At 43.3% G+C, this 24,180-nt stretch overlaps 1 protein-coding gene across 1 annotated transcript; it reads left to right on the top strand.

Annotated features, from left to right (window-relative positions):
- The first annotated feature begins 1,667 nt into the window (after positions 1 to 1,667).
- ZMPSTE24 (zinc metallopeptidase STE24) lies at positions 1,668 to 23,371 on the top strand. The gene is made up of 10 exons (XM_063356077.1): positions 1,668 to 1,857; positions 3,450 to 3,596; positions 10,615 to 10,701; positions 11,361 to 11,477; positions 12,678 to 12,830; positions 16,803 to 16,944; positions 19,359 to 19,519; positions 20,071 to 20,175; positions 22,133 to 22,276; positions 22,586 to 23,371. The coding sequence occupies exons 1-10, from the start codon at positions 1,741 to 1,743 to the stop codon at positions 22,808 to 22,810; spliced, it is 1,398 nt and encodes a 465-aa protein (XP_063212147.1). The 5' UTR covers positions 1,668 to 1,740; the 3' UTR covers positions 22,811 to 23,371.
- Positions 23,372 to 24,180: the final 809 nt, after the last annotated feature.

Below are 24,180 nucleotides of genomic sequence, written 5' to 3'. Positions count from 1 at the left end.
CTCTGACCTCCACTATGTGAGGGAAGTGCTTGGGCGAGTTCAGTAGTGTGTTGACCTAGCTGATCAGATTCACTTGGGAATTGTATTAAGTTTGCCCTTGCCAACCAATTCTACTCCATTGCTGTCAAGCCATTCCTCTGCCTCCTCTGGAGGAAGATGATGGGGTTGTTGCTCCACAAGCTGGGCCTGTTGCTGTACACAGTCAATGTTCTCCCTGTGACTCAGGAGACCTGGTGCATGTGAAGGCCCATAAAAAAGTCTTCTTGGTGTCCTCTTCCACCTCGGTCAAGCTGTGTCCTAATGGTTTGAGTCAGGTGGAGACAAACTTTTTCCTGCTTCTACTGCACGTCAGAGTGGGCGCTGGCCCACTGCTGCCTCTGGGTACCTCTGTGATCCCCTCCTGCTGAGTCAGACTGGAGGCTGGGGTGCCAGAATGGCTGCACAGATGGCACAGAACTCCGAAAGGGTCTTCCCCTTTGGAGGGATCACTGCATCTGGTCTTGCTCATGGTCTGCCCCTCAACATCCTTCGCCCCAGCCTTGTAGCCCTGGCCAGCCTCCAGAAGAAATATTTAAATTTATTGCGATCACAGCTACAGTTTGCTGAGTGGGCCTTGAGTCTTGCTCTGGAGAGCAAAGAAACCATGGTTTGCTCTATACAACCGCTCAGTGGTAATGAAAATTTGCAACTGGCCTGTGCCAACTAAGGAAAGAGGTCAGGAAACAAAGTACAGAATTACACAGGTAAGTACTTAATCCATGCTCATGAGGTGACCCAGTCAAACTGTGGCACCCTGAATGTGGTTTTACAAGGGGTTCTTATACCCTTCAAATGCTCAGGTGCAACATGGTTTGACTAATCACTAACACTCATGGTACCAATTACTAGTCATAGTAAAACTTCGCAAAGCAACTGTATTTCTGCATCATTCTTGCTGCTTGTTTATCGTTCCAGATGTCCCTGCAGTCAGTCTCACTCGAGCTACTGATCTCCAGATGGTACTGGGGTCGCCAGACAATGCTGACAGGGTTTCAGGGGTTGTCCGGGGTGTCCTTTATCCTTCATGGACAGCTCTAAGCCTCCAAGAAGCAAAGCCCTTATTTCCAGGGCTGGGCTGTCCTTTGGTTTGTTTTACTTAAGCGTGAAAACATCAAAATCTCCAGTAAAATTCCACTACCTCATCCCATTGCAGTGAACTAATGTATATACATCAACAAAGTTAATAAACTTTCGTACCATAAAGACCGATTGATGCAATACTTAGGGAATTTCCCCAACATCAGTCCCTGCGTCTTTGCACTTGGGCAGCAGGAGAGGTTTCTGGGCACTGCGAGGCATCCAGCGCTACCGGGCGCCTCCCTCGCCGGCCGCGACACCTCCCAGTCCCGCCGGCAGCCCCTGAGGGCTCCCCTCTGCCCTGCCCCGGTGCCCGCAGGAGCAGCGCACCCGCCCACCGCGGCGCCCCCGGGGCCCGTCCTTGCCAGGGGCCCCTCACACGAGGCCTTCCCGCTCCTGCGGGCTGCCGACTGGGACGTCAACCGGGGCGGCCGCCCTACCCCCTCCCGCTGCTCGCCGGGGAGAGGCGCCCGCCCCGGCCGCCCTGCCCTGCCCTCTCCGCGGCGGGGCTCCTGCCGCCGGCGCCTCAGAGCCCGGCCGGCCCCGCCCCTCCGCGGCTCCTCCGGGCGCCAGGCGGCGCCGCTGCGCGGGCGGCTGGAGGAACCGCGGGAGCGGCGCGGGGTCATGGCGCTGCCCGGCGAGTTGTGGTCTGAGCTACCGGCCGAGAAGCGCATCTTCTGCTCCGTACTGCTTTTCTCCTGGGCCGTCTACCTCTGGGAGGCCTTCCTGGCGCACCGGCAGGTCGGCGGGGGCTCGGCGGGGACAGGCGGGACGAAGGGCTGTGGCGGGCCCAGCCTCACGTGGGGGTGGCGGGCCGGGCGCGGAGCGCCGGGGCCGGGGCCGAGCGGTGCGGGGGCCGGCTCAGTCTGTCCCCTGCCCGGGGGGACCTGGGCCTGCCCCGGCTGAGGCAGCGGGGCCGGACGCTGTGTCAGCCCTGCTCGCCCGCGGCCTGCGGGTGGAAGCGGTTTGCCGCCGGCAGGCCGTGAGGGCGGCCGGAGAGGAGAGAGAGCCTGCGGCGCACCCCGCGTCCCGGAGGGCAGAGCTGTCAGCCCAGCCCCGCTCCGTGCCTGCGTCTGCTGGCGCTTGCCCGGCTCTGGAGCGCGGATGATTCTGGGTGGGCTGGCGCCTCTTCCTCGGGTTGGCAGCCCTGGCGTGGGCGGGGTGGGGGGGACGCTCGTCCTCACGTCAGTCAGCACCCACCCAGCAGCTCCATCCTCCTCCCCCACGGCAGGTGAGACAGCAGGAAGAGCAAAAATGAGAAAACCCATGGGCCGAAATAAAGACAGTTTAATAAGCGAAGGAAAGAGGGGAAAGAAACGCCCACAAGCGCTGCAAAGATGATCACTCGCCACCTCCCACACACAGGCCAGTGCCTGGCCAGTCTCCAAGTAACAGCCACCTTGGAAGTCAAACCCTCTCCCCTCCCTCCCTTTCTTCTTCCTGTACTTCAGTTTTTACTGCTGAGTATAGTATTATACGGCATGGGATATCCCTTTGGTCATCTCAGGAGAGCTGTCCCGGCTGTGTCGCCTTCCAGCCTCTTGTCCACCCTCAGCCTCCCTGCTGGGGAAGACAGAGAGAAAAAGCCTTGACACACTTTAGCAGCAGCCAGAACACTGGTGTGTTATCAACACTGCTTGGCCACAAATGCAAAGCATGCCACCGTGCAGACCGTGATGAAAAAATTAACTTCATCCCAGCCAAACTGGGGACAACGCTGCAGGGAGGGCAGAAAGCAATGCTGCGTGCTCTTGTGAGCCATGGGATCAACCTGGGCTGTCTGTGAGCCCCCCGATGCTCCGGTCAGAGCAACAATGTATTTTGAAGTGACAAAGGGTAGGAGCTTTTCTTTTGGGAAGGGGTAAACACACTGGCACAAGATAAGGCAGCATATGGAATAAGGACTTTTAGTCTTTAAAAATTTTAAAGTGGTGAGTGCTCTACTGAAAATGAAATAGCTCCTCGTTTATGCAGCCACATCATAGATATGTTTTCTGGTGAAGTTGCGTGGTTTCCACAGGAGGATCTGGTGTTTAGTTTCAAACTCTGCTTAGTCGTTATTGTGGTGCAGTAAGTCATATCCTGTGGAAAAATGCGTGTGTGTGGTCTTTGTATAATAACTATATTGGAAATAAATTAAGTAGGCAACTCAGTTTCTGGTTATCACATAATAACTATGCTTCAGTTTTATGTTTGGAACTTGACAGAAAACAAATTCAGGAATATTTGTTATTTTGTTGGTTGTTTTTGTTTTTTTAAACTCTGTGGTGGTCCACGGGATGATGTTATGTGTTACTTTTAAATCTTAGTTATCTTCTTTTTCAATTTTTCAGAGACGGGTATATAGAACAACAACACACGTACCACGGGAATTAGGACAGATCATGGACTCAGAAACATTTGAAAAGTCTCGCCTGTATCAGCTGGACAAAAGTACTTTCAGCTTTTGGTCAGGCCTGTATTCAGAGGTTGAGGGCACTGTAAGTACCTTAGTTGTTCTAGCATTCATGTGACACTTTTAATGTACTTAAACTGTGAAATACGTTGATTCTTGGTGATCCTGTGCAGCTGCACTGTTGGCATTCTGGTGTCTTGCATCAAACACTGAAATTTGGAAGGTCTAGGATTCTGTGTTTCTTGTTTGTGGCTGTATCTGCCATATAAAAAGAAGGAATTACTCAGCACATAATTTCTCTATGCAGTGCTGAGGCATACTGCACAACTACAACGTATATTATATTAGTATGTCTTAGTGTCACAGCTGACCTATTGTGGTTTCCACTGCCAAATAATTAAGCAACATTAGAATTATTTTAAGTTGTTACAAATACAGACCTTTTTGTGTTTGGAGGGATACATCTACTTTCATTTTTAGATAAAATTTAAGTAGAAGGTAGAAAGAAGAGTGTGTGAGAAGAGGAGGAGTACCAGTAGATACTTCCCAAGTGTAAGAACAAATAAGCTGGGCAAAATAATGTTCACATATGTGAAAAAACAGAGCCATTGAGTTAGAACAAAGTATTTACATGTGTGATATACAAACAGTCTGAAGAGAAACCTTTTCTGACTTACTCCTGAAATGCAGTGCTCATCAGTAGTACAGCTGGGTGAAAAAGGAATCCTGAAATGCCTGGCATTGCAAAATGATGAACTTAAAGAAGCAAAAAACGTCAATTATAAAAGATGATGAAAATAGTATTGTAAAATAGTGTAAGTCGTGTAACTGTATAACTGTGATACAAAATCAGTACTTAAGAATCGTGACCTCTCTTAACTTTTGCATTTCCTGATCTCTTTTGTGCAGCCTAACCTGTACATAGTTTCATTTTCTACGCACGGTAAAAATGTTTTTATACATGTGTCAGTATATAGCTGTTATATTCTTCTTCTTGTTTTTTTTGGTACGCTGAGTAGAGCTCAAGACAATTTTTCTGGGTATTTGAATCTTGTCTATGTTTTTGACTGACTTGGGAGGCAGTATTTCATTTGAAAAATGAAGCTATCCTCCAACAGTGGATTAGTGGACAGGGTGAGATGGTACCACCTAGCAAGCATAACAAGTCAAAAGGTTCTGAAGCTTTATCTTGATTTCAAGAGCTTTAGCCAAAACAGCTTCCCTTGTTGTTTTTAAGGGAAATATATAGGACTGGAATGAGCCTCTTTTGCCACTGAATTTAGTGCCCTGCCGTATCACCAGTCTGCGCTTATCTTCACCCAGGCTTACTATTGTTATGGTCACCCACAACATTCTAGCCGCTAAATTGGAGAGAGATGGGCTTGACGGATGGACTGTTAGATGGGTGAAGAACTGGCTGGATGGCTGCATCCATCCATGTCCAAGTGGAAACCAGTGGTGTTCCTCAAGGGTCGACACTTGGATGAGTACTGTTTAATGTCTTCATCAACAGCATAGTGGTGGAACTAAATGTATCCTTGGCAAGTTTGCAGGTGACACCAAGCTCAGTGGTGCAATTGATATACAAGAGGAAAGGGATGTCATGGATGGAAAGGGATGTTGCTCTGGGCAACCTGGTCCCTCTGGATGGCATCCCTTCCCTCCAGTGTGTCAACTGCTCCACACAGCGTGGTGTCATCGGCAAACCTGATGAAGGTGCACTCAATTCCACTGTCCATGTTGCCAACAAAGATGTTAAACAGCACTGGTCCCAGTACTGACCCCTGAGGAACACCACTCATCACGGGTTTCCACTTGGACACTGAGTGTTGATTGCAACCCACTGAGTATGGACATCCAGCCAGTTCCTTACCCACTGAGTGGTCCATCCATCAAACCCATGTCTCTCCAATTTAGAGACCAGGATGTCATGGAGGACAGTGTCAAACACTTTGCACAAATACAGTCAGATGATGTCTGTTGCTCTTGCCTTGTCCACCGATACTGTAACCCCATCGTAGAAGATCACCAAATTTGTCAGGAACGATTTGCCTTTGGTGAAGCCATGTTGGCGTCACCGATCAGCTCCTTACTTTCCATGTGCCTTAGCAGAGATTCCAGGAGGATCTGCTCCATGATCGTGCCAAGCACAGAGGTGAGACTGACTGGCCTATGATTCCCCAGGTCTTCCTTTTGAATCATCTCCCTCCATCTGCTGGCCACAATTCTTGTTATGCAGCCCAGAATATGGTTGGATTGGTTGGATTTCTGGGCTGCAAGGACGCGTTGCCAGCTCATATACAATTTTTCATCCACCAGTACCCCCAAGTCTTTCTCTACTCCGCTCTGGTGAGATCCCACCTCAAGTACTGCATCCAGTTCTGGTGTCTCCAGTGTAAGAAAGACGTGGACCTATGGAGCAGGTCCAGAGCAGAGCCACAAAAACGGTCAGAGGGCTGGAGCACCTTTCCCGTGAAGAAAGACACAGAGAGTTGGGGTTGTTAGCCTAGAGAAGAGAAGGCTCTGAGGAGACCTTCTTGTGGCCTTTCAATACTTAAAGGAGGCTTATAAAAAAGATGGAGGGAGACTGTTTACTGCGGACTGTAGTGACAGGACAAGGGTCAACTGTTTCAAACTGAAGGAGGGTAGGTTTAGCTTGGATAAAAGGAAGAAAATTTTGATGATGAAGGTGGTGAGACACTGGAACAAGTTGTCCAGAGAAGTTGTGGGTGCCCCATCATTGGAAGTGGTCAAGGCCAGGTTGATGGGGCTCTGACCAGCCTGGTCCAGTGAAAGATGTCTCTGCCCAGGGGAGGGGGGTTGCACCAGATGATCTTTAAAGGTCCCTTCTGACCCAAACCATTCTGTGATGGTGCCTCTGTAGGAAAAGCACAGCCATTGCTTTCTCTCATGACCTTTTCTTTCTGTTCTGTCCCTGTTACTGTAATAACAGGTCCACAGTGATTTTGGCAGGTGATGGATCTGTTAAAGAAATTACTGCATCCAGCTGTCTTCCACAACTGAGCCACAAAAGCCAGACTATGCTGGTGCTTCCTAAGCAGCAGTCAAAACCAGTTACTACGTCAAGCATCTTAGCTTGTATGTTATTCCGCTGTTTCAGCTGTGATGGTGATACACAGCTGGGAAACAGTTGTGTCTCAAACTGCTGCTGCTGTTTTCGAATTGATTGCGGTGCTTGGCTTTTTGTGTTGCAGTGATACTGATGAACAAAAGCCAAGGAAAAAAACATGGAATATGCGAGTTAAAGCTGCCATGTAATTAATTGAGCACTAGCTCAAATAAGCAGGTCTCAGAGCAGTCAGCTGAGATACTGCATGCCCGTATCTCACTAGTATCATCAGTCGTTTTCATCTTCTGAACAAGAAGTTAGTGTTCCTATTTGGGCTTGATGGGTTCTGGTTTTGGGATTCTGTATCCCAGAGCTTCTTGAGTCTGGGATTGTGAGCGAGCTGTCCCAGGAGCGTTGCTAATGGGCCTGCGAGCTATTAGATGTCCAAGCTTTGCGTGCGTTCGCAGATTTGCTACAGAGGTTGCAGAGCTTTGTGGAAGCAACGTAATGCTTACAAGTCCAGTGGCTCCTACATATCATTTCTTCCTTATGGCTCCATTAATATAAATTTTGCTTAGCTAGAGCTAAATAATCTACAACCGTATAGTATCCCTGATACCCGGTCACCCCTGCAGCAGGGTTTCTTCATTGAGTGCTGCAGATTGTTTTACATTACTTCTCTTGGCGCTGGGCATTGGCTGGGTACTTCCTTCTTTGCAGCATTGCCATGGACTTTTGAAAGAGTACATGTTTGTAGAGTTTCCTTAATGAATTTTATGTTAAAGTCACAAAATTTGTCTTTGTGGTTGAACACTCGGGTCCCATTTGGAATGATGTAAGGGAAATATATCGTAGCCAGCTGTGAGCTTTGAAGCTGAAGGTTTCCACAGCTAGTCCTCTCTGCTGCCCTTGTGTTTAGAATTCTTGTCCTTTAAAATCGTGTTCCTTGTTAACATGCTTCTTATCTTCCCCTCTCCTTAGGAGAGCACACCCTCAGGTTTCTCTGATTATTTTGTTCCTGGAAAGGGAAAATTACACTTGAATGTAAATTCCACACCCTACATCCCACAAATCCATTGTCATCCCAGGACAAGATGTTTTCTTGGAAAATTGGGTTGGAAAACATCTTTTTTTTTATATGTTTTAAACATCAGAGAAAAAAACCAGATAATAGTGCAGCTGGGAAAGTGCTAACTGGTCTAAAAAAATAGACTCTCTTGGAGGCATATAAAGCTTCTTCTGGTCAGTAATATCAACTACGCACTGAAAAGATAATACAAGCTTGGAATAAAGTTCAGAGCTGAACTAGTTAGCAGCTGGAGCACTTTGAGTGATAAAGTAGTCAGTCATTACCTTTGGAGTAGTCCAACTGGTAAGGATAGAGAACTAGGGTGATCATTTTTTGAGATAATAGCTTGTGAAACATTAAGAACTTCCAGCTGTGTACCACAGATTTAGCAGAGACACTGACCTCACTTTTAGCAGAGATTCGAGCTCACTCTGATCTTCTGTCTGTTGCTGCTAACACCCCTCGACTTGATACGCACCTTCTTAGATTTTGAGAACTTGTTCTCAATTGTACTGAAGTCTGCTGGTTTCACTTCAGACTTGAAGAGCTTGTGTTTCCAAAAAAACCTGCCTGCCTGTTCCACTTACTGTGATCAACCTAATAAAATAAAAAAAAAAAGAGATAACGTACAAACCTTGTCCTGCATACAGCCCTCCATGCTGTTCATAGCTGCAGCGTATTTTCTAATAGGGAAAATACCTCTGGTCTGAAGGCTGCAGTAATAGTATGGTTGTAACTAAGCCCATTATTGCTTGTTAGATTTCACAGCTTCTTCATACGTTCCCCATTCCCAAGGAGAGTTGTTATATGAGGTTCAACAAGGCCAAGGGCCGGGTCTTGCACTTGGGTCACAACAACCCCATGAACGCTACAGGCTGGGGCAGTGTCTGGAGAGCTGCCCGGCAGAAAAGGACCTGGGGGTGTTGGTCAACAGCAGCTGAATATGAGCCAGCAGTGTGCCCAGGTGGCCAAGGCCAACAGCATTCTGGCCTGTGTCAGGAACAGTGTGGCCAGCAGGACTGGGGCAGTGACCGTCCCCCTGTACTCAGCGCTGATGAGGCCCCACCTCGAGTGTGGTGTCCAGTTTTGGGCTCCTCACCACAAAAAAGACATTGAGGTGCTGGAGCGTGTCCAGAGAAGGGCAACGGAGCTGGTGAGGTGTCTGGAGCACAAGTCTGGTGGGGAGCGGCTGAGGGAGCTGGGGGTGTTCAGCCTGAAGAAGAGGAGGCTGAGGGGGGAGACCTTCTCGCTCTCTGCAGCTCCCTGAAAGGAGGGAGTAGTGAGGGGGGGTCGGTCCCTTCTCCCAAGCAACAGGTGGTAAGATGAGAGGAAATGGCCTCAAGTTGTACCAGGGGAGGTTTAGGTTGGATGTTAGGAAAAAATTCTTCGCTGAAAGGGTTATCAAACATTGGAACAGGCTGCCCAGAGAAGTGGTGGAGTCGCCACCCCTGGAGGTATTTAGAAGACATGTAGATGTGGTGCTGAGGGGCATGGCTTAGTGGTGGGCTTGGCAGTGCTGGATTACCGGTTGGACTTGATGATTTTAAGGGTCTTTTCCAACCTAAACGATTCTATGATTCTGTTCTACAATCAAGCTGATACCGCTGATGTGTAGGGTATGTTCTTCTCCACATGTATGTGATGATGAGTTATTGCTCCTTTCTGTGATATTGAGCTGTGTCTCTCCGTTTCTCGGAATCTGTCCTGGGATTATCAGGTTCCAGCAGAGATAAAGTGAGGTGGCCTCTGCTGTCTGGGTTTGCGACTTCCTTAGGGTGTAAACTGTATCCTTCGTTGGCTTTGGGAACTGCCTGCACTGGAAAGAGGCTGTTGTGGCCAAAGTTGATGAAATTGGATGACAGTTTTGCAACATTTTGCTTCTAGTAGGTAGAAGTATGATTCATTAACCCAGCGAGTTAATTGAAGGGGAGATGCTGTGTTAGAATTACTAGCATGCTTTGATTTATTTCAGACATTAATTATGTGGGTTTCCTTTTAACTTGTAAGTAGTGTCAACATCATGCTAATAGCTGTCTTTGTTCAGGGATTGGTACTTCTGGGATTTCCAGCCCTGAAGCTTAACAAGTAGCCTGCAAAGCAGAAACAAGCTTGCTTTTGTCCTTTCCACCTCCTGCTGACACTCAAAATGCACCCTAATAGTTAGGTTATGAGTAAGCTTTTTAAAAATAAATAAGTAAAGAAAGCCCTGTTACTGTCCGTTCTGGAAGGCTGCCTACTTGAAACCTGATCTTTATAAATACAGTGATGCATCACTTGGTAAGAAAGTAAATGTGAAACATTTGGAAGTCAAGCTGTTCATCAAACACTACCAGCCCCTGCCTTGAACTGCAGCTACCACTTTCTTCAGCAGCTCTGTCTCAAGCATTTTGATGATGGTGTGTCCCGAGTAGTTCACTCCCTGTTCCTCGGCAACCTGTATGGCAGAAGGCATTGCGAGGCAGGCACAAGGAGGAGAGCATGATGCTTTCTTGAAATGGTTGAAGCAGCACTAATACTGAAAGTGAAATTGCGGCTTTATTCTGAATGCCTTTTTCTCAGTAGGGAATGCAGGAGAGACTGTCCCTGTGCAGTCAAGTTGCTGAATCTGGCGTACCTCTCCTAGAAATAGTGTTATACAGCCATAGGGCAAATGAGTTTTAAGGTCTTCTAAAAATACACCTTGTGTCTGAGCCAATATAGTAGCAAAGTCTCCAGTAAATAGGCTTCGAAATATGCTAGTAAAAAAAGCCTGACCTGATCTCTGTTTCTGTAAAGCAAAAATGAACCATTGCCAAATGTTCCAGGCTTTCTTTATGCACTGCTAAGATCAGAGGGGGACAGGCAGCCTTGTTATAAAACTTTTCTCATTCACCCTTAAAAGGTCCTTATCATGCTGAAATTTTAGTAGAATAAGATGACATTCTGTTTCATATTGCCTCTGTGGTCTATGTTTTTCTTTTGAAGATGATTCTCCTCTGTGGAGGAATTCCTTTTCTCTGGAATCTGTCTGGTCAGATCTCTGGTCATGCTGGGTTTGGACCAGAATATGAGGTAAGCGGACTTTAAATTTTAGTGAAAGTGACTGGTCCATGAACTATAATGTTATAATAATTTTTATTTTTAAGCTTGCATTTACTTAAAGTGAGATTTAGCTACAGGTACAATATAGTAAAAAACCCAGATATTTTCTGGTGAACACAACGATTGGGCGAGTCTGAGATCTGGTAACTGTGCCTTTTAAATTAGCTCACTGATTAAAATAGCCTTGTGTGTTAAAAACATCCAAGTGTCAAAGCCACTTGAGTCAAACAAGGTGGTGGGTTAGGTTTTTGTGGCTTTTTGTTTGGGTGTTGTCTTTTTACTAATCCTGGATGTGATCTTCCTGCACAGTGAGAGGGTAAGAAATTTGAGGCTATTGCTTATGTTGTCTTTGTGCTGTGGATGAGGCATCTATACAAATTCTTGTCCTGAATCCTTAGTTTTTGTTTAAATCTGTTTCATGGGTATATGTATTTTTTCTTTCTTTAACATAGTAAGGTATTCCAGTGATCAGTAACGTAATCATCACAAACACGTTATTTCTGTGAATTTATCTAGCTTCATCTTCTAACCCCCGACATAAAATCCATTTTTAACACCCTGAATATTAATGTTACTACAGGTCAGTAAATATCAGATTATTTTTTTTTTATTTTTAAATTTTTTCTTAGATTGTCCAGTCATTGGTATTTCTGCTGCTTGCAACACTCTTCAGTGCAGTGACCGGTCTCCCGTGGAGTTTATATAACACATTTGTCATAGAAGAGAAACATGGCTTCAATCAACAGGTATTATATTGACCTAATGTCTTCAGCAGGTTTGGTATGTCCATATCTGTGCCAAAGATCATTAGTTTTAGGAACATTTCTACTTGCATTGCATAAAAATAAGAGCAGTGACAGTTTGTGACTGTTGCAGGAGTGCCCGTGCTGCACCAGAATGTCTCTGCTTGAGCCCATGCCTCTGAGCAAAGGCAAGCATGTCTTCTAGCCGTGGAACAAAGAACACCTCGGCTGTTCATTTTCGGATGGACTATTCTTTGCCCTTCATATGCCCTTCCTAAGAAGTCTGGATCACTGCTTGACAGGGGCAGTTCTGATTCCTGGACACTGAACAGATGAGACAAAATCTCATTTTGTTTCGCTTATTGATTTCTTGTATCAGCCTTTAGTAAATTAGAGAATGCAGCTCTTCATTTGTACTTCTGTTAGGAACTCACTTAATATCAGCCCTGGCTTTCTTAATTTCTCTCACCAACTTGGTTTAACCCATTTCAGTATCAGTTTCTCATGGGTTCAGATTTTCCTTTTGGGAGAGGAACCTCAATTACATATTATTAGCCATTTTATGCCGGAGCGTAAGACTTGTTTTCTGCTTTCGGACCCAGCTAGTGTTGTCTACAGCACTTTCTGTTCCAAGTCTACTAGGAAGTTTGGTTTTCTTAGGGGCACATTTTAATAAGGGTAGAGATGCTCTGGTATTTGCCAGTTTCAGCTTCCAGTTTCTATGGAGGCAGGAAGACTGAGCTAGACCTGAAAAAAAAAGCTCTAAATGCAGTGATTCAGTTTGCACCCTCTCTCAATCACCTTTAAAACAGAAGTGCATAGATCCTGACACATCCTGTATTATTTTGGTTCATGTCAATTCTTTAGTGGCATGCTATTTTCTTTCCAGGAAAGCCCAACTATGAAAATTCTCACTGCACAGTTTTGCATCTGAATGTATTCCCGGAAACTGCAGGGCTTGTTTGGTTCCGCCCTGCCACGGCCCCGATGTTTGGATACTGTGCCAGTGGTGGCTCCTGCTTCAGTCTTTGGGAAACAAATATGAAGATTGTTGTCGTTAGTCGTGAGCCTTGAGCTTGTGACCAACTCAGAACTCTTTTTATACTCCATATAGCTCTCTAGCACTTGTTCTTCTGAAAACATACGTGTAACTTCTAACAACCACTTTTTCCCCTCACCAGCACTGATATCTTTTCTTTACAGACTCTGGGATTTTTTTTTAAGGATGCTATCAAGAAGTTTATCGTGACTCAGTGTATTCTGTTGCCAGTGACATCCCTTCTGCTTTACATTATTAAAATAGGGGGAGACTACTTCTTCATCTACGCCTGGCTCTTCACGTTAGTTGTTTCCTTGGTGAGTATGAGACGACATTTGGGTTTCTTCCAAATGCTAGCTTACTTGCATGCTTCAGTGTGATGAGGTTTAAAAACATAACTGAAAGGAAATGGAGAAAAATCTAAATCTCCTGTGAATTTTAGTGTTTACAAACTTCAACAATGTGTCTTACTTTCGGTGTACTTGTTCAGGAATAATAGTTCATTTTAATTGTTGACGTTAATGTGATATCTTATATTTTTATCTATTTAGTACTGGAGTGTCGTCATCAATTGAAAAATAAACATTCAAAAAGTTTTGGAATAGATACTGCAAGTACAGCAGTATGTGGTGATAGGTGATATTTTCTTAAATATAGAAAGGGCACAAGGACAACTACCAGCAGTTTGGCAAGACACGGCAGAATGTGCTTTGGTCAGTAATGTTTCCGTTGGGCTTTTCTTACAGGTTATCAAACACCAACTCTCAATTGCATTGCTTTGTATTGAGACAAGAAGCAATTTTCCAGTTCTGGTTCAGATATTGCTGGTTTTATACACTGAATTGGTAACTGACATTTTTAGGGCTTACGTTAAAAGGATCTTTTTGTGTACATCATAAGGATTTGATGTTTTCTATTGCTACTGTAAGCTCTGGGGTCTGTATTTTTTTTTTCCTATTTCAACATAGTGTTCTACTGTTTTTTGCTCAATATACTAACCATTGGTCACCCGAGGAAGAAATTACAGAAATATGGTTGTATATATTCATTCATTTCTAGATTAAAAGAGCACCTTAACAAGTAAAAGAATTATTACATTACAGTAACGTAATAAAGCCTGCCGCGTTAGCTAACAATAAATTTCGGTCAATTGGTCCCAGTTCTTGTGTCAAGTTCAGACTTTCTGGTTGAACTGGAGTGCATCACCAAGGAAATTTCCTGTGTAGGAAATCATATTTTTTCTTTCCTAAACTTCTCTCTCATGACTTAAGCAGGTGTTGCTTTTTGTTTTGGTTTTTTTTTTTTTTTTTAATTTTCCTTCTCCCCACTGCTTCTAGATTCAGATCACTTTTATAGCTTTCTTGGACTTTCAATTTGTCAGCTTCCTTTCTAAAGCACAGGCATTGTCTGGTCACACTTTAGAAAAATGTGATCATAATGCTACATGGGAGGACACTGCAATTAATGCAGGAAAATCCGATTTCCCACCCACATATCCCATAGCTGCATTGACTTTCTCAGACATGGCAACATGAAAGGAATTGTGGCTCAGTTTAAATCATGACCGCAAAGTCTTTTCATAATCCTGTTTTTATGGGGTACAGATCTCACGTGAACTGTATTTCTTGCTTACTTGTATTTTTGCTTCATTGATGCTAACATGTAACTGAAATAAAACCCGCGTGGATTAGTGCATTTCCGTATGGCCACTGATTCTGGCCTAGGGCCGTTACCAGTGATGTGTTTCTGAGGAACTCAGTGACGACAGTATAGTAGCAGAAGTGCCCCATTTAGGTGGTAGGTCCAGCTTACAATTACTACTTTGAGTTCTTTCAAGCTTTTTTTTGTTTGTTGGCTTAATTATACAGTGTTTCCTGTTGTGTTGTGGTGCTGGCACCTGCCTCCTGTAGTCCAGGTGTCCTTATGCTCTGGCATCTTTCCTTTTTTTATCTCTTAATGTATTCTGAAAAATTGTAGTGTTAGGTCTCGAAAAGGTCAGTTCACATATATTGAAATGACTGCCAAAGAAAGATTTGTGCAGACTCTGATCAGTACTTCTTAAAGAATTTTTCTTTTTCTTTCAAGCTTTGATCAGCAGGACACTCCTAAATAATAATTCAGCATTTGAGCTACTGCTCTGCCAACCTGCATGACACAGTCCGTACTTACAGGTTATTCTAGTGTAGCCATATTATTTGCAAAATTGGGAAGATGTTAGTTCCTCATGGGATACCCAGTTTATGTTTTAAATCTTTAGTCTTAAAGGCTTTAAAGACTTGCTTTTTCATAGAACTATTAAGTGAAAATTTTAAAAGAACCGGTAGCTCCAGGATTGAAAGAAGATACAGGATTTTCTGAAATGGCCTGCCCTCGTTTGTACACCGAAAGTGAAAATTTTTTTGCTTAGCTTCCTTTATACCAGTCATTGACTGCTTTTATTCTTTAAAATTTTCTAAATGCATTTTCTTTAAAATAGATATTGTAAAAAATGCTGTATGAGAAACTTTCTGAATGTCTATGTTATAGTCCTTATCAAGCAAGGTTAGTAGAAAGCAGAGATGTAGGTGAGCAGTAACTAACACCAAGTTTGAAGGTGAGAACCAGAACTTACTCAGCTGATACCGCATTTCTTTCTTGGTCACTTTCTTAGCACAAAATATTATTTTATCTTTGCTTTGCCTGCCCCTGCCAGTTGAGCTGTCCATGTAGATTTTTTTCCCTGAGATTTTACAGTTCCTTTAGAAACCGATAAAACAGGGGTTGTCCTGTCGGAGTTACCAACTTCTGTACTGAAAGATAATACAGCAAGACCAAGTGGCCCACTCTTTTTATTTTTTTATTCCCACTCTCTCAGGCTTTTTTCCCTGAGCATGAAGTGCATGCCCATACAATTGGTCTTTTTCAGGTGTCTTGCAGTGTCACTGCCGCTTTACAGGGCATTAATCATGGTGTGAGGCCTTTATGTGTGCGCTTGAACAATCTTTGACATGCAAAATAACCTTAAGAGGTGCTAGGTTTACCCTTTCAGTTTAGGGAAAAATTCCAGTTGTAATTACATTCCATAACTTCGTAATCACAGAGTTGCATCCTTCTACCAGTCTGTTATACCTGCTGATATCAAGGGATTACACAAAGATCAGAGAAGAAACTTAAAATTAGTCCACAGTTGTCTGGACTTAGACAGCTGATTTCTGCTCTGTAAAATACCCTCCTGCACTTCCTGCAAAATATCTGGAGAATTTTAAACCCTTGTCTTAACAGTTACAGTAATGAAAATAACTTTTATTTTCTAGTGGTGTTTCATATTGATGCCCTCACTTGCTATGACTTTGGAAAAGTCAGTTTCCCTAGTTATAGATTTCATTGGACTGTTTCTACAGTGTACATACTTTCAAAAGTCAAGATACTTGTTTTCAGTGGAAAAAACCCTCTCGAGATAACTTTGAAGTGAATGTTGATGTCTGTTTGCCTCTCATGTCCTGTTCTTTTTTTGCTAACCAGTATTTAAACTTTTCTCCAGTCCTTTTCTTTAAAATAAATAAATAAAAATCACTTTGTGAAGGTCTAGAGCATGAGGGAAGGGAGTTCAGCTTTCCTTCCCATCACAGTGACATTCCAGTCCTGGCTTTCTCATCTGGGCTCCATCTGCTGCCAGTTTGAAGAGATGCAGGTGCATTGTAGTGATTTTTGGGACATGGCTGTTAATCGATGCGGACCAGGCATCAGGCAGTTCCTTAGCCCTGCATACAGCTGGGAGAAGGGGAAGAAAATGAGGGACATGAAATTTCTTGCCTGTTTTAGACCATGGCTTTGTAAGTTAGCAGGAATTTGAAGAAGTGGGACTGTCTCCTGGTTCAGTCGGCTCTGCTGCTCGTTATGAAACACTTCAGAGCTTTCCAGTGTCGGTGAAGTGGGTGACGGTCACAGCCTGTCGCTGATAAGACCAGTGCTCCCAGCTGCCATTGTGGCTTTGCCTTCTGCGATTTGATGAACCCTCCTAGCAAAAGCGCTGTGTGCACTAATTCTGCTGAGCACTGCAGACTGTAGATTAACCTGCCCCTACCCCCATCTGGCAGTTGAATTGCTGACTGTCAACACACTGAGCAGTTGTCTCCCCAGATGGGGTGACCTGTAGAGAGCCTTGCTACAGATGGCACTTCATACAGGACTCTGCTTTACGAAGTGTTTTTTTTGAAATTGTGCCCTCTTTTTGTACTTACTCATGCTCCACCTTTAGTACTAAACACACATTTGTATGCCTTGTTTTTAATATCTGTATGTGTTTGCAGGTGCTTGTTACAATCTATGCAGACTATATTGCACCTTTGTTTGACAAATTCATTCCGCTTCCTGAGGGAGAGCTCAAGCAACAAATTGAAACAATGGCAAAGAACATTGACTTCCCATTGACTAAGGTGTATGTTGTTGAAGGTGAGATTTTTTTAATAAAAAGACTTAATATTTTTGAATTTGTGGATTTTTAGCTTTGATTGTGGGTGCTGTAGCAGGGCAGTTGCTTATGCTCCTCAGCTATTGTAATACCTCTCAAAGTCTGTACCATTTTCCTTTTTCTGCCTTGGGGTCAGAAAGGTGAAGCTGAATGTTACAGCCTTAACTCTCCATCTCGTTGGAAGCATTGTCTTGGCTCTGTGGAATGGCAGTACAAACCACAGTCAGAAATGGAAGCAGCAATCGAGATTCCAATTTTAGAACTTTAAACCAGAGGGAAAAGGGTTTTTTTTATCTTTTCTGGTCTCAAGTTTAGTATTAATTGTCTCAAAGTCCTTGGTGAAATAGTTTAAAAAGTTATGAAAGTTAAAAACACCTATTGCTCCTTAGAGTGTTCACATGGACGGTTTCGTATGGTGTGGCTGGATGCACTCATACCTTCTACTTCAGACTGTAATTTTTTCACTTCCTAGTAATGAATTTCTCATCCTCTTTTCTTAGGTCATGGAATATAAAATGGAGCATGCCAGCTGCCATGTCACTTCCTCTCCACTTCTGTGTTCGTGGAGTACTTGACTGTTTGACAGTTCCACTGTTACTCATTTTGCTCCCTTCTAAACTTGATTTCAGGGACTTTCACAAATTTTGTTTTTGTTTTCTGCCCCACCTGTGAGGATCAGAGGTGTTTTTATTGCCTTGGTGAAAGCAGTATGATATGGTATGAAGAGATGAAGTGGTCGAATTTTACTGTAAGAGAGGGTGATAAAGGCTTTACCCAGCCTGGAAGCTGTGGCTTTCAGAACTTTGGGTTGGCCAAATCCAGCCAGTTCTCTGCCTCAGCGTAGCCAGGGACTACTACTATTGATATACTTGGCACCCAAGAAACTCCTCTCTTTCCTAGTGAAGCTGAAGCTTTACAGGCTTGAGAATCACTACAGACCCTTGCCAAATAGGTATTGCTTGCCAAATGTGCATTGCTGGCTGTACCCTAGCTTTTAACCGTGGTGAAAGTCCTATCAGCCAGTTGCTGGCACGCTGGCACTCTGGCACCTGCGTAGTGTACTGTTGCACTGGCTTCTTCGGCATATCTGCATTTAGTGGCAGAGATCTGCAGTGGAGGGAGGCTGCCAGAGCACCCTTTCCTTCCCTGGCATCCTTAAGAGTGTTGAGCCAGCACCATTGCCTTCTGACACGGGGGACTGGATGTGTGAATATCTTTTTGCCAGTGTTTTTCTGAGCTCTGTCTTGGCTCTTCCCACTCCAGAGCTGACTTTTTAGTAACATGTGCAATGAAGTCCCTTAATTTCAGGGTTTGTTCTGTAGCAGGCAGACTACAAAGGTTCCTTCTCTACCAACACTTAGTGGAGGATGAATTTTTTTATAATAGGCAGATGAAAGGGAACATTGCTACCCTGCGGCTGTTCAGATTTCTTCACTGAGAAGGGACTGCATGCTGAGGCTTCATACTCTGACGGGCCTCTTCCTCTGTTGATCTGCTTTCGTTTGGTGCTGAAGGTTATCATGACCATATCATGGGTTGGCTTGCAATGGAACAATTGATGTTTTGTGTCTGAAGGAGTTGATGCAGTTCATACATTTATAGTGAGAGTTAAAGGCAGATGCCTTCAACTTCAAGTATCTGATCTTTTGCTGCAAAAACCAGAGCAATCCACCCCTTCTCTCGGAGACCGCTTTCAGTCCTGATGTTGCAACAGCTCCTGTCCATAGGCAACAAAAGGCAAAGTTTTAACAGCTGCTTTGAGCTAGACATCTTTTTACTCAACTGAAACAGTCCATGTTGCATGGAAAGAGACAAGTTTCTTGGCCCCAAGTATATTGCTGGTAGAAACAGTCCATGATTCACCTGATGTAGGTAAAAGTAACTGTAAAATATTACCTATTTCAAACAAAAATAATTCTGAAGTTCTGCCTGATACCTATAATCCATCTCTTCCTCTTCATCCTTACCTGTTTCGAATCATTTTTGCTCACACACTGAAAGAATTCTAAACGTATTCGTCACGGATCCTTTGCCAGCAGGGCAGATGATGTTCTATGCAGACTGTTTTTTCCACTCTGAACTTGAAATTGCAGTACAAATTGCTTTTCTTTTGGATATTCAAACTACTGCTCTTCCAGTTTTAGTGATTTTAGTGATTACAGGTTACAGATGAAAAAAAATTATTTCCCTACTGGAGTCCGTAAATGAGATCATCATTACTGAGATTATTTTAAAATATGCTTCAACCTGCAAACTCATTTGCTTGAGTTTGTCTACCGTTCACTTGGGGACTTTGAGAATTCCTTTGGAAGAACCTGTTCTGTGTAATATTGCATAGTCATCAGTGCATGGGATTATTCAAATCATAGTCTTTAATGTAAATTTTCCCCATCAGGTTCTAAGCGTTCTTCTCATAGCAATGCTTATTTCTATGGATTCTTCAAGAATAAGCGGATAGTACTCTTTGACACTCTCCTGGAAGATTATTCTGCATTGAACAAAGAGCCAGCAGAAGGAGAAGATGGTGAGAATGAAGAGACAAAGTCTAAAACCAAAGTGAGTTCATCTTTGTTTTTCATCATGTTATTTACATTAACTTCTTGTTGAGATATTCCCCTGTGTTTTCTGAATATATTTTAAAGGTCCTGAGTGGGATGCTAAAATCCAAAAGCTAATGATTTCAACACCAAAGTATCCCTGAGCTGCTAATTGGAATTTCTGAGGCTGAGCGGTGCAGAAAGCACCAGAGAGCACAGAAATCCACAGGGGCTTTAGCAAAACTTTGTTTCCCTGCATGTAAAAAATAGGTCTTCCTTGTAATTGTTTGAATAAGGAAATGCGTTCAGTTTTTTAGCTTGTGTTCCTTCTCTTGGGACTGCCACACTGAAGCTTCCCTTTCAATGAAACGCTTTTGACTATCAGTGTGTCATTTGTGTGCCGTTTACTACGTGCAAGAATTTTGGTGCAAGAAGCAGGCACATGGCACACACATACAGATTCCACGCGTGCATCTTCCCCCGCCCTAGTCAAGAACAGGATGATGGCCTTTCATTGTCCTTTCTGTTGATGTGCAGCTGCACATTACCTGTGCTTTGTTATTCCCTCAGAATAAGAAACAAGGATGTAAAAATGAAGAAGTTCTGGCTGTACTTGGTCATGAACTGGGTCACTGGAAACTAGGTCACACTGTCAAAAATATCATCATCAGCCAGGTAAGTTATGATAAACTGGTGGTTTTCCTAGAGCATTCTGTAATTACAGCTGTTCCCAAATGCCTGCTTCCAGATCTATAAGTGTACATTCACACAATATACTCTGCTCTGCGACAGAAAGTTGGGTTGGTGGTTTTTTTTTCTTTGCTGTATCTAAAGTGAATATGCACTAGCCTTTCTGTCCACTCCTTGCTCCATCTGGTTAGTGGAAAGCACCTAAGAAAGCGTGTCTGCTGTCATTTTAATTCATCTCAGCTGCCTTCTGAAGTTGGGACACATTTCTCTTGCTCTGTAACACTTCTTCCTTGTCTGTTTGAATCTCAGGGCCTTCTCTGAAAGTCCGTTTCCATCCCTGTGCTAGGGATAGCATTGGATGTGTCCTGTCTCCCAGCCTGCATTTTTTTTTTAGGTCTTTGCCATTATCTCTGAGAAATTTATTATGTGTCTTGAGAGTTTCTGTCAGTCTTGTTCCTTGGAGGGTTGAGAAGCAATGTGACTGAGGATTATGAAATCTGACACAGGAGGGTGTTCTTACTTATTTATATTGTATTCTCATACCTTGTGCATTGATTATTGGTAAATAATCAATTGGTAAATATTGTGCCGTTCTTTGTGCGTGCCCAAATGGGGGTGAACACTGAAGCAGTCTGTAGAGATTGCCCAGCCTGCCTTTGAAGAAAAGGAGCCTGGTGGTCTGCTGACTCATGCACATGCCTCTGGGCATTGCTCAATAAAAAGGCCTTCCTCCCCCAAACCTCCTACTTCAAATTCTTTTATTTGCAAGGCACAGCTATGTGCCTTCTGTTAAATTACTATCAGCAGCCTACTCTATGCTTTGGTGTAGATCTATCTTGTTCCAGGTAGGACTCACCCTTCTTTTCTCCAATTCCCAGCCTTTTTCGGGTTGCCCTCCTATGCACCTTCTGTAACTCTATCGTGTCTTTCTTGAGATTAATGTGTCATTCCAGGAATGCTGTTCTGTTCTTTTTCTAAGGCTATTCACAAGCTTTTCAGGCCGTAAACATCACTATCAAGCTTCTGTTTAAGAAAATATTTTTCTGTTTCCACACTGGCTTTTTCTTATCCATGTAACCGAACACTTCAGTGAGGTCTTTCTCACTTTCTGCTTTAAGGCAATTAATTACCTCCCAACTTCTGACTTCAGTGTTGATCCCTACTAACTAGCAACTATTATGATGCCACTCCGCTAACTCATGTAACTTTTGCCTTTGGATCCACTTTCTAGATACTATTATTTTGCTGTAATAAGTAGATTTTACCTTCACTTCCAGAAATTTTCACAAATTTTTCTGCAATATCTTCTACTTTTTCTGATGATTACTGTCACAGCCATTCCTCTTTTTTCTGTCCTGCGTGTTTCGATAACAAACAATACTCTGGCCCCTTCCACATTACTCTAAAAAGACCAGGCAGCCGCTTGAATGGATTGAAAAGGTACTAATCGCCTTCTCTAGAGCAAGTGGTAAGGCATGGCCCTGCCTCTTGCCTCTGAAAAGCCAGGCAAGCACAGTGCTTGTACGCAGTCATGCAGTGGCTTAGATGGAAGTGTGGATTGTTTCCAGGCATAGAAGTATGACACAGCATAGACATATGTTTGGTTTTAAAATTTTTAGAACCTATGCTTAATTCAAGGAGATGGATTCTACTCTGTACTCCCTCCTCACTAACCGAGCCTTCTTGCCTTTTTATCTTCCTTCACTACTCAGACTTTATTTTTTAGCTCACTGACAGAAAGTAACAAGTGTTTCTGTACTGCATGCATTTACAGAAAGCAGGTAAAGGCCAGCTGTTTGTTCCTCTTTGTGTATTAGTTCTAAATAATCTATTTGGGTGTTTTTCAGTGGTGTGTCTATGCAAATCTGTAATATGAATAGGCTGTGTTTTAGACTTAGATGAAAAACTCATCTGAATCAAGAATGTTATTTCCTTTCTCTAGATGAATTCTTTCCTCTGCTTCTTCTTGTTTGCTGTGTTAATTGGTCGAAAAGAACTCTTTGCTGCATTTGGTTTCTATGACACCCAGCCTACCCTGATCGGATTGATGATTATTTTCCAGTTCATTTTTTCACCTTACAATGAGGTAAATTGTTTTCAAGACATAGATGATGAAGTATCATCCTATTTAAATAATGATTTTATTTTGACTGAGGGGGAAGGTTTGAAGTTTTGAGGGGCTCTCTCTGGTATACCATTTTAATAAGTAGGCTTAGTGTTCCATGCTGGGACTCCTGGTTTCAGGTGTGACCTGGATAAACCTTAGTGAGATCATTCTGCAGCCACAGTGATGTTTGGCATGCGGGAAGGAACATACAGTAGTGTGTACTGATACTGTGAGGAACTTTCAGATAGCTGAATTGTAAAATAATTTTTGATATATTTCTCTCCACAGGTTCTCTCATTTTGTTTGACTGTATTAAGTCGACGATTTGAGTTTCAAGCAGATGCATTTGCCAAGGAACTTGGGAAGGCTAAAGACCTATATTCTGCTTTGATCAAGCTAAACAAAGATAATTTAGGATTCCCTGTTTCTGACTGGATCTTTTCGATGTGGCATTACTCCCATCCACCCCTTTTAGAAAGACTTCAGGCGTTGAAAGATGCAAAGCAAGAGTGACAGGAATCATTGTTGGTTCAGAGACAGTGCTTCCATCTCAGAAGCAAAGTTCAGAGCTGCTTTTTAATTTCTTTTTGAAAATGCATAACGTTAATTAAGTGCAATGTTAACAGCACCACAGATCTGAGAATCCTGAACAGGTATTAAATTATAAATTACTTTTTTTAACAAAAACAAAATTGTGGAATTTAATTTAGGAAAAGTATTGGGTGAAGACCTTCCCCCCACACACACTGACTTTTATCTCCGTATCATAGTATAGACTTGTGAAGGGAGGAAACCAAAAGTATAGACTTCAAAGCACCTATTTGTTCAGTTTGTCTATGCCTTGAATGTTGCTTTTGATCCTTTTCCCATTCTCAGCATTCTGTGAACCATCCCAGTCTCAACCCTTTTCACAATGAAGAGGGTTTGAGTGACTTGATTTCTTCTGTAACAATACTTGTACTCGCCAGTCACTGTTTTGTGTTTTAAAAAGCTGAATGCAAGTACAGGCCTCTCTCCTGGATTCATGTCTGTCGTAATTGAAAATGCTACTTAATAAAACCTCCTTTCTCTGAAGCGTGGGAAGAAGGATGAATTCCAGGTGAGGAAATGTGCCATGGTGTCCTGGTTCTGGCGTGGCTTCCTTGAAAACGAGCACTAGTCGGTACTTAGTAGCATTACAGTGGGATTAGGCTCCTCCTTTTCTCCACTGTGCTGCTGAGGGTGTGGAAGGATGTTACGGAGAATCAGAACAGGACCCACACGTTAGAGAAAGTTACTAATTCTCTGTTCTCTCTTCTTTGCCTGTGGATGGAATGGTTAACAGCTTTTCCACACCTCAGTTCCTCCATTTCTGTTTCCTTTGCGTAAATTTTTTGTGTATATGGAAGTGTCCAGTTGCTCAGACAGTGTATCAGAGCCAAACTTTCATTCTGAGGGGGTTTGTCTTCCAGTCCATGGTGGGTTTTCCATTAATATGAATCCAGATGAAATGGCCGTGCTGGAATAGCTAGAAAACATTCCTCGTCATTGTTCTGATATAAATAGCCCAAGAACAGTTTGTTCATATAGGTTAGTGAAGGACAAAGGGATTAATTGCAGAAATGGCTTCTGCATTGATTATCTCAGATTTTTCTGATGAAGGGTGGAATTAAATTTACTTTTGTTGAAATAAAGATGAAAGTTAAATGTAAGCTTGTATGTGCTGTACAAATGTTTTGGACCAGACTGAATGCACATACCTCATATAAAAATCAGGTTTTATATCTGCCGTACAGCTCTGTGCAAAGAGAGAAGTCATCGCAGCAAATTCTCATTGTTTCAGATGTCAGATTATTCTCAGAGACTTTACTGTTAGCTTAAATTTGCTTTTCTGGTCATAGGGA

This window comes from Chroicocephalus ridibundus, chromosome 19 (genome assembly GCF_963924245.1).
Source record: "Chroicocephalus ridibundus chromosome 19, bChrRid1.1, whole genome shotgun sequence".
Taxonomy (NCBI): Eukaryota; Metazoa; Chordata; class Aves; order Charadriiformes; family Laridae; genus Chroicocephalus; species Chroicocephalus ridibundus.
The sequence above is the reverse complement of the archived record's forward strand: the minus strand, read 5'-3'. Positions and strand labels throughout refer to the sequence as shown.